At 32.3% G+C, this 10,338-nt stretch overlaps 1 protein-coding gene across 7 annotated transcripts in view; it reads right to left on the minus strand.

The window, feature by feature from the left end:
- LOC132742732 (E3 ubiquitin-protein ligase HUWE1-like) overlaps positions 1–9,974 on the minus strand; it is a 90,923-nt gene extending 80,949 nt beyond the window's left edge. For all 7 annotated transcript variants that reach the window (XR_009627467.1, XM_060731220.1, XM_060731215.1 and 4 more), the window contains exons 1-5: positions 9,899–9,974; positions 2,536–2,598; positions 1,372–1,470; positions 930–1,049; positions 429–589 (exon numbers count right to left, since the gene is read on the minus strand). Coding sequence is in view for 6 of the 7 variants with exons in the window: in XM_060731220.1 (XP_060587203.1) it covers positions 429–589; positions 930–1,049; positions 1,372–1,470; positions 2,536–2,580 (425 nt within the window). In the remaining variant the exon portion in view is untranslated. The remainder of the gene's footprint in view (positions 1–428; positions 590–929; positions 1,050–1,371; positions 1,471–2,535; positions 2,599–9,898) is intronic.
- Between the last annotated feature and the right edge of the window lie 364 nt (positions 9,975–10,338).

A 10,338-nucleotide genomic window follows, 5' to 3' on the forward strand; every position in this document is an offset into this window, starting at 1 on the left:
TTGTAATTTTAATATTTTTACTAAACTGACATTTTGCTCCTTTTTTTATCGTCAAGTACAGTTGATTTGACTTCATATTTCAAATGATTAACTGTTATAATGGTGATTGACCAACAGTTGACAATGGAAAATGTTAAAGATAAAATATAAATTTGCCTAAAATATAAAAAGATTGCCCCCAATCTTTTTTAAGAATTGAACATTACAGGTAAATTCTGATGGATATATATGGAAATTTCCTTGTGCCATGTGAGTTATTTATAAATGAGAAGTAAATTATAAAATTTAAAGGTATTAAGGCAAAATGTAAACTTTATTTCGACTTTCACCTGTTCACACACTATAAACTCTTTGATGGACATAATGTCACTTAAACAACAAATTTAAAATTTCTAGAACCTAAGTGGGAACAAAGGAGACAGACTTACCTAAACACATATAGAAGATTTAGAACTTCAAGCACGACAGTCATGTCACACGAGGAAAGAAGTGTGGTCAAATGTTCCATTGAATTGTACATATGCCTTGAGAAACTATGCTCTATAAGTGTAGATGTGAAATTGAGAACTTGTAACAGTAACATCTTCAGCTGAAAATAAAGGAACAATTTAACGTCTCATTGTTATAATATTTGTTCAATAATAATCCTTGTTATTTACAGTTAATGTTAACTGCCAGTTATTGGATATGTTGTCATTTTAAGTCACAGTGACACTGTTTCTATATACTTTTAAAAAAACTTCAAACAGTCACATTTTATATGGTATCAAAAAGATAGTAAACTTGATACCTTTACAAAATTAAATTCACTATAACTTTCAATCAAAACTTATGCTGAAAGCCTTTAAACTTATTTTCATAACTAGAAACAACATAATGAAGAAAATAAAACTTTATAGCACAAGCTGTGGAAAAAAATGTTTACATACTTGTGCATTTTCTGGCAAGTCACAGGCCAGAGTCCATGACTTCTCAGTCTCTTTCTTACATGCCCTTTCCAGGACATCATCAAATATATCCAGCACATCTGCCCAGTGGTATAGTTCACACTGTAAATTAAAATAATATTTCCTTGTTACAAACTTTCATTGATATTACAAATTTTCATTGAAAACATTCATAAACACTTAAGAGAATGTCTAAAAAGAAGTCAGTTATGTAAAGAATAACAAGTCAGAAGTTTTTTGATTACGGCTTGATGGTCCTTTTTCTATAATTCATTAATATCCACTATTTTTTAACAAAAACTAAATAATGTAAAACATATTCATTATATATTCTAACTTATACATATCTTGTAAGGAAATTATCAAGTAACAAGATTATTTGCAATGCAGATACAGCAATTTATGATCAAAGAAATGCACAAACCTTGACAAATGTAGAATTTTTCAGGGCATTTAGTTCTGTAAGCAGGGAATCTTGTGTTGCATTCTTGAGCCTGTCTATATGAGCTCTGCAGTCAGCAGGCTAAAACAAAAGATATCACACAGTCAATTCAAACAAGACAATATCACAGCAAAATATACACTCCTGAACAAAAACTGCTATCAAATTTCACAAATGCTTCAACCAAATACAAGTTGCTTAATACACTGTCTGTTAAACAAAAAACCTTTATTTCTCAGCAGTTCTGAATCATTTCATTGCCTAAATATATTGCAAACTTTAAAAAAAAAAACACAAATTAGATTCATGTATAAATATGTGGTAAAACAAGGATAGATGACTAGGCAAATGTGGGTTTTTCTCAGCTAATATGTAGGTAAAAACAAACTTTTACTGTTATAGCTTCACGGTGCAATACCAGTCACGATAGATTAGTCAACCTGTTGCGCTTATTTTTGAAGCTGTAACTGTAAAAATTTGTCTGTAACACTAGATTAGTTGGGGAAAACCCAATTATTTTTAATTCCGGAGTAAGTCTATTCTCTAACCGTACATGCTGCTTTGCAGTAGTTACACTACAAGTAACACTAAACTTTTCAATACTAGAAGTACAACACTGGAGCAGGTGTTCAAATGGGATTACAACATACTGTCGTCAAGAAAATTGACAAAGACTGCTGTGTTTACAACTCAGTCTTGCAATCCACAATCTTTTCTAGCAGTTAAGCATGTGACTTACCACATTTACAAAATGTTTAAACAAGAAATAAACAATGCAGTTTACAAATCCCAGCAAACCTTAACTCCAAAGGTAAAATAATTATATAAATACAAGTTTGACATTTTATTGTGCTGGATTTATTAGCTTTGTAAACTCTTTTTTTAATTAATTTTCTGACCTTTAATTCAAGAGAGAAATGCTTTATACCAGCTCCTATGGTACAGTATTATATTGTCATTGATTCTATCCTTATGTTCCAGCAACCATGGTACTATATTTATTATAGTTGATGTAGATTATATATTTATACGAACTACAGTGTTGAATATCAATTAAATTTCAGTGCACTAAAATGTGTTGAAATATTATTATAAATTTCCATTTCATAGGTAGATCACATTTCTTACTTAACTTTATAAACTTACCACATCTGTCGAAGACTTCTTTAATTTATTTCTATCAATCTTCATGTTTGTAAGTGATTTTACCTGAAAAGGAGAAACAAATTACAGCATCTAAATATTTAAATGATCGTTTAATTTCAGGCATTGATGAAACTTAATTAGTTTACCTGTTCAACATACATCTGAATTCAATAAGGTATGAAAAAGTATCTAGACTATTTTGGGCTGTCAGCAAATAATACAGTATGGAAAATGAGAAGAAATTTCAGAGCATTCCCTTCCTGCCAAATTGTTTTCCTCCTCCATATTCAACTTCCCTATAATAATTTACCTGAAGGAACTTTATTACCAGTCACCACTTACCAGATTTTCAACCTTACCAAATATTAAGAAATGAAAATTTGATCAAATAAAGAAAATGACTCCCCAGAACTCAAAGAAAGAAATGATGCAAACAACAAACATTCCAGTTAATTATCAGACCGATTCCAAATTTGTCAAGTGCTAATAAATATTTTCTTCTGTGTGACAACCAATATTCTATATTGATCTATTAGGGTCTATTTTAGGATTTGAAAACTTAAGATGGACTTTCAAACTTTATTTTTTCTTTTTAAAAGATTCAACTCGGCCAAAATAACTCTTTATTGACTTTGCAGCACTTTATCTACAAAAATAATCATAAATTCATAACATTTTGATGTCTTCGGCACAGCAAACATCAAGTTTTTACATGAAAATGACAATTATTCAGTCATTGAGTCTCATTATCATAGATGATCAAAAGTACATAGTTGCCATACACCATTCTCATTTACTATATATCAATCAAAATCATCTTGATTTAGATTCGAACTAACTTTTTTGAAGGTTTAACAGTTCTGACTCCAACTTTCTTTTAACACCATTTCCTGATCTGAGGTAATAAATCTAAATATTGTCTTCTGAGCCGTGATTCGGTGCAATTAATGAAAAGTAAAAGTTCTTTAATCCATAATGATAATCCAAATTCTATCACATTTATATCAGATTTTATAACAATTGATATTTTAATAGCTAGCCATAATAATAAATAAATCACTCAATACAGTAAGAACTAGAGCTATCACTGAAGGTGATTAATACCCCCACCAGCAACTGTGACTTTTGTAATAAGAAGTGGTCTGAAAAAAAAATTGAACTCAACCTATAGTTCAATATCAACTGCGTTCAATTACTTGCAATACAAACCGGGGTCTTCATATGAGCTTGCTATACACCAAGTTTGATTCTTAACTCTAGTTATTGTCCGGACACCATTTTTCAATTTTAAGTTGCGGTGACCTTGACCCCAGGGGGGTCCAAATGCAATACCAACCAGGGTCTTCATATAAGCTTGCTTTACACCAAGTTTGATTACAATATCTCATTCCTAACTCTAGTTATTGTCTGGAAACCATTTTTCTATTTTTAGCAGTTGTGACCTTGACCTTGTCCCCAGGGAGTCAAAATGCAATACCAAAGGGGTCTTCATATAAGCTTGCTATATATCAAGTTTGATTACTATACCTCATTCCTAACTCTAGTTATTATCCGGAAACCATTTTTATTTATTTTTAGTAATGCTGACCTTGACCCCAGGTGGTCCAAATGCAATACCAACCGGGGTTTCCACATAAGGTTGCTATATACCAAGTTTGATTACAATACCTCATTCCAAACCCTAGTTCCCGTCCGGAAACCATGATGTGGACCAACATATTAACTAACAGACAAGCTGACACCTATATACCCCACAAACACAGTTTAGGGGGTATAATATTTGTTATCGTAAGTAACGGTGATAATAAAATTCAAAGACATCAATAAATGTTTGATGTAACTTAATTATCAATTAGAGTGCTTTAATTATCATCCGCCATTCATGGTCTTTCACAGCTTTAACAACATGTAAACAAAGCACATTTTTAAGCAAATGTGTCGCTTTGGCCACACTTCAGCAGGTGTTTTAATTACATCAGATTACACTCCAGGCAATTGTAGTGAAATATACATCTCAGACTTTTTCATAGAGATTTTTGGGCGACTAGACTTTCGGTTTTCCAATCAAATACTTAATAGGGAAAAAAAAAAATTCAACAACTTTATTTGACTGGCATTGCCCTAAACACTGTCCAATCAAAGTCTACAGACTCTGTATACTGTGGCTTTGGGGATTCTTTTTGAAATTTTCCATTCACAAAAATCAGCATTTTTTTTCTTATGATGTTTAAATGGGGGGGGGGGGGGGGGGGGGGGATATAATATTTTCTATTTGGAATATAACCGAATATCGGCTATAAAATCAGCCAAAAACAAAAAAAAAACAAAAAAAAACCAACCTGTACATGTATGGGTTTTTCTTGCATGTGTATTAGTCCAATATATCAGACTATACAGGCTTCAATGTAATAGTTTATGTCGGTCAAGCCTGATGTCTATAATAGTTATAGCTCATGAATGCATAGAATCATAAAAAAATCTAAAAATGTCTTTTGTCTTGCCTTCTTCTTTTCTTTTAATTTCATGCTCAATCATAAACAAAAACTCTCAAACAATGTACTTATCAATATAAAATGAAATACAAACATCAATCTATTTTTGTCCTTCAGCCATACTGGTTAAGTAAGGCGTTCTACAGATTGATTCAAAATTTTAGAACGGAAAATATTCCAACACGCTGACAGGGCACGGGCAATTATTTCCTTAAATTATATTCAGTTAGAATTTTCTGAATCAGTTAAACGCTTGCATTTGAATTAGCCAATCAGATTTCGCACACTAAATGGTGGCCATTTGTTTATTAGAGGTGCAACGATACCTTTCGATGCATCGAAAACCGGTTTTATGAGCGCCAATTCGATTCCCGATACCAACTGTAACATTTTCGATTCGATTCCCCACCCACAAATAAAAATGGAAAAAAGTGAGAGTTTAATAGTCTTTCCCTTCGTGCTTTATCACGTTACTTACGATTGGCCAGTTAAAACTCGGTCATCCAATCAGTGGGCGCGTAATGTTTTATTTTCGGCAAACAAGTCAAAATGGCTACCAACATCAATGTTGATAAAATAAAATTAAAAAATCTTCCTAAAAATTAAAATCAAAAGTTTGGGAACATTTTGGGTTTCGGGAAGGCCAGGACACGGATAAAGCTACTTGCAAAATATGCTGTACGGACGTGTCATATCCAAAGTCCTGCAGTACGTCTAATTTAATGCAACATATGAAACAAAAACACGAACACGATCATGGATGTGGACTTGTTTTGTAAGCTTTATCCGTGTCCTGGCCTTCCCGAAATAAGTTTGATTAGTACTACAGTAAGTAGGCATATTTGGGATTGATGATTATTTCTTTAGTCAAGTGTGAAAAAAGTGATAATTTCATGAATTTCATTTTTTCTGTATTGTTTACTAGACTAAGAAGTATTGTGTGACAGCTCTGGCATTAGGATTGGTTATTCATTTTACATATTATGGGAATTATAAACAGAATATCTGAATATCAGTTCTGACAACCTTGTGAAACTTTGTTCATTATCATTTACTTTACAATTTACATACTTTGTTAAATTTCTAGTCAGTAGTCAGCAGAAGGTATCTGTGATAGTCATGTTACTGAGATTAATGATTATTTGCCTGATTAAAATTATTTTCCAAATAGACAAGAGCTTTTTATTCTCATAAACACAATTATTTAGTCATATAAGTTTATATAATAGTTATATTACAACAGAAAAGCAAAGCACTAGGTTGAAGGCCACTCACTTTTGGAACAGACAAGCAGAATTATATACCAAAGATAAATTAGTAATCAAAAATGTATCGAATCGAAAAAAATCGAATCGAGGTGTCTAAAATCGAAATCGAATCGAACATTTGGTGTATCGTTGCAGCCCTATTGTTTATCGGCTGTATAAGGAATTTAATTACAGGAGAGGATTAAATCATGATTTTTCAGATGTGACAGGTTAATTATTTTGTCAAAAGGTATTTATTTTTAAGTTTTGTTCATAAATAGGTCAAAATTAACGTAAATACACGCTGTCTTGTTTTTTTCGTTCCGCCTGATTTTCTGGCAAAATGTACTATGGGTTTTTGAGCAATTTCGATATAATTGGTTTGCACAGAAGCAAAAATATCTCAAAACGACGCCATATTTATAGGACTAGCATGTGTATATGCCAATTAAACAAAATTGAATTTGATTGGTTTTTAAGGCTGGCCGCTATGTGATGATTTTATTCTACACACCAGTTCAAATCATTAGTGCAACTCCTAATTAAGTGTTAAATAGCTTAGCTCTGTATTTTTTTGTGTTTTAGTAACAGCTTGGTAGGCCATAATCAAACTTTTAGGATCATATTGACGCCTCTTTGGTACCAAATGATATAGTTAGTTCTAAAAATAGTTTGAACTCAATTAAGTGTTGTTGTTTACATAATCCCTCTAAAATATATTAAGTTAATGTTTACTTATTAGTTATATGAGCATTTAGCAATGAATACTACAGTTTTCCATTGTAGGGACATGTGTTTCTATTGTTTTGTTGTCAAAAATAAAAAGTGACAGGGTTCTCACTAGGACTTTAAAACATGGAGTCCATGGACTCCCAACCCTGAAAAAGTTGGAGTCCAAAAGCGCGTCGCAATTAATATGTTTACAGATTAGTCATTCAATGCTCACAATAGCATTGCTGATATTTTGAATCTTCAAAAGACTTCCAAAGTTTATAGTTATTCAAAAGAAACTCTGAACTACATAGTATAATTATTGTTTTGTTGTTAATATTTATTATGAAATTATCTTATTATAATGCATCAACACATGGAAATCGTTTTTTGTTGTTTTTTTTTCACTTTTATACCAAATTAAATTTTATTCTGGTTAAATAAGTCCACTCTAAAGACAAAAAGTTTATATTTGTAAAAAAAACGTAAATGTATATAGGCAGCGTTTAGCGGAATGAATAGGAAAATCGTGTACAGCTTCACACAGTGTGCAAGAGATTCATCCAATCGACAATTATTTTAGCAAATATCTTTAAATGTGGGCAAATTGAAGATCGATATTTAAAGATTTAATGTTGATTAAATATTAAAGGAACAATTCATTCGCATGTTTGGCTTGGAAACCGAGAATTTTTGCGAAATTTTAGGGTTTCTGGCGAACGTGAAATCGCCGATGTTCGGGACCAATTTTCGTCAAAGAAAAGCGTATGTGTATTTTGGTTTGTTGTCCTGGCATTTCGGCACAATATCTTAAATTCTTAATACTCTTGTAAAAAGTTTTTGCAAGATTGAAACTAAAGCAAAATTGTGCGTAGAAAATGCCGAAAATATTCGACAATCATTCAAAATTACACTCATTTGTAATTTGAGAAAACAGTCTTTAACCTTGCGGCGTAAATAGTCGATAATTTTATCCTTTTGTCGGTAAAATTTGCTAATTTCCAATCAACTGTTGATCAAAGATATTAAATTATCACCTCTTGTTATATCTGGTAATTTATACATGTACTATACAGCGCGTGTATACATTAGTCTGATCACTATTGCGTGATAATGATCGGAAGCGTTATCGCTGATTGGCTAATCGCTTCACGGGTCGATGTGCATAGGACCGCCTACGTATAGACTGACACGCGCTGACGCGTTTGTGTATTTGCGGTTGTAAACAATCGGTAATGTTTATGCGTCCCCAGGCAAAATTAAGCGTACGTGGAATCCTTGCTCTGAAATATTTGCGTCCAGCTGTAATAAACATGCGTACCGGGACGCCAAAATAAGCGTCCCCGAGAACCCTGAGTGATAAGGATAAACAATGTTTCATTGGAGTTCACATGATTCGTATATAAACTGTTTGTTGAACAAAAATTTTGACCTGTATTGTATATATAGTAGCGTGAGACCGTCATTTGAAACGCCTTGTGTCAGAGACTCGCTACAGGTTTCTGCAACATGGAAAAATCTAGAAAATTGATGATTTTTGGGGAAAACTAATAAATTTAATGTTTTTCCTTTGGATTTTACGATAATTCCCACAGTTATTTTGTTTTTTATCTGTTTTTTTGACGCATTTCTTTCATTATTTTTGCCCGAAATAACACAGCTCTGCTAAATAGACAAGTTTTCGGATATCGACAGAAGTCGCGAGCGTCACTTCCATCCGTTTGAATTATTCCATGATAATACGAGAAACAGGGATATCTACATTTAATCACAGGACCCCGAAATGTAAAATTGCCTTTTTAATTTAATACTCAAATCCACAGCTTAATATAAATTCGCTCTATATTTTTTAAGTCAATACACAGTAAAATCCTGTTCTGTGTATGCTTTTCTCTCATCTATTCGTGACTCTTATTTGGAAAAATTGCCCTTGCACAACAAATATCAGACATACATACAGTTAAATTAGTGCATTTGTTCAATAAATTCATTATCTAAAAGTTCAAAAACTTTAAATTACTTTTAAAAACAACCGCTCAAAGATTAGAGCATCTGAACATGTCAACCATGACTGTCTTGCTCAGCTGGACGCTTACCCATCGATTCGTGAAATCCGATTCACCCTGTGACGTCATCAAAATATAGGTGCTCACACCACTAAATGTTCGCATGTTTATTTTCAGTCCGATCTGATCAATATATGTTTTAAAGTCTTAAGTAAATTCTTACAGCGTAATGAATATTTTTTTGGCTTAATTGTAAGTGTGTTTGATAAATTAAAACACCAATATCGAATATTTTAAAGTAATTAGGTCATCAGCTGATTGTAGGGTTAGCTCATATACACCTGTTCAATTACGCATTTTGATGTGATAGAATTGTCAAGTCGAGTGTCTAATAAAACTTGTGTAGTTTTCGGTAGTTTTCGGATGGTGTATGTCCTTGCAGAAGTATTTATACCAGACAATTATGTAGGTCACGAATCGATGAGAAGGCACGAATCGATGAGAATAAGGCATAATTGTGAAAATAAAATGACTGGAAAATGTTATGCCATGCTTCATAAAAAAGTTGGGCCACATATGATATTAAAAATTTGTTGTTAAAAAGAATACTCAAAACATTGCGTACAAAATTGCTAACAAACTTAAAGTGAGGGCAAAAATGTCTTTTCTCGACCAACATGAAAAAGTAACATGCGTAATTTATTCAACATTCTAGAACAAAATAAAATCGAAGATGGCGGATTTTCATAGCGCATGGAGGGAAACCTTCCAAAACGATATTCAACAATTGTTGTCACACGGATTAAAACCAGGGGCTCAACATTTCAACACACACTTAAATTGTAACAAACACAAAACATCCAAATACATAAATAAACATAATAATTCATATAGAAAAAAAATTAACCTCGAGACGGCTGCCATGTTGAATTTGCAACAAGGTCCCGGATTAAAAACTCAAGTCGCTTATGTCTTGGAAAATACAATTACTACTTACTTTCGCTTTCGAAGATAATCATTAGTCAGCTATTAACCAAAGTCAAACCGAAATCAATTACAAAACAAGTAGATGATTCACTTTTTATACTGTTCATTTTCGAAATAAGACCGAAAATGTAAAAGAAAAACAGCATTAAAATGATTTTATGCAATAATTAATTGTAAACATCTGCACCACCCAGTGGATGACCTGGGCCTTGAAGCAATCTTTTTGAAAGATAATTTCCATATTAAAATTCTATGCTTTCGTAGCTGTTGCATTTTATGTCTTTTGTGAAGTAAACTTTTCTTTGGATACTATTTGTTGATATCAGTAATTGAACTTTTACTCTCAAATTTGCTAATACA

This window comes from Ruditapes philippinarum, unplaced genomic scaffold, assembly GCF_026571515.1.
Source record: "Ruditapes philippinarum isolate M1 unplaced genomic scaffold, ASM2657151v2 ctg14_1_1_1_1, whole genome shotgun sequence".
In the NCBI taxonomy this organism is placed as follows: Eukaryota; Metazoa; Mollusca; class Bivalvia; order Venerida; family Veneridae; genus Ruditapes; species Ruditapes philippinarum.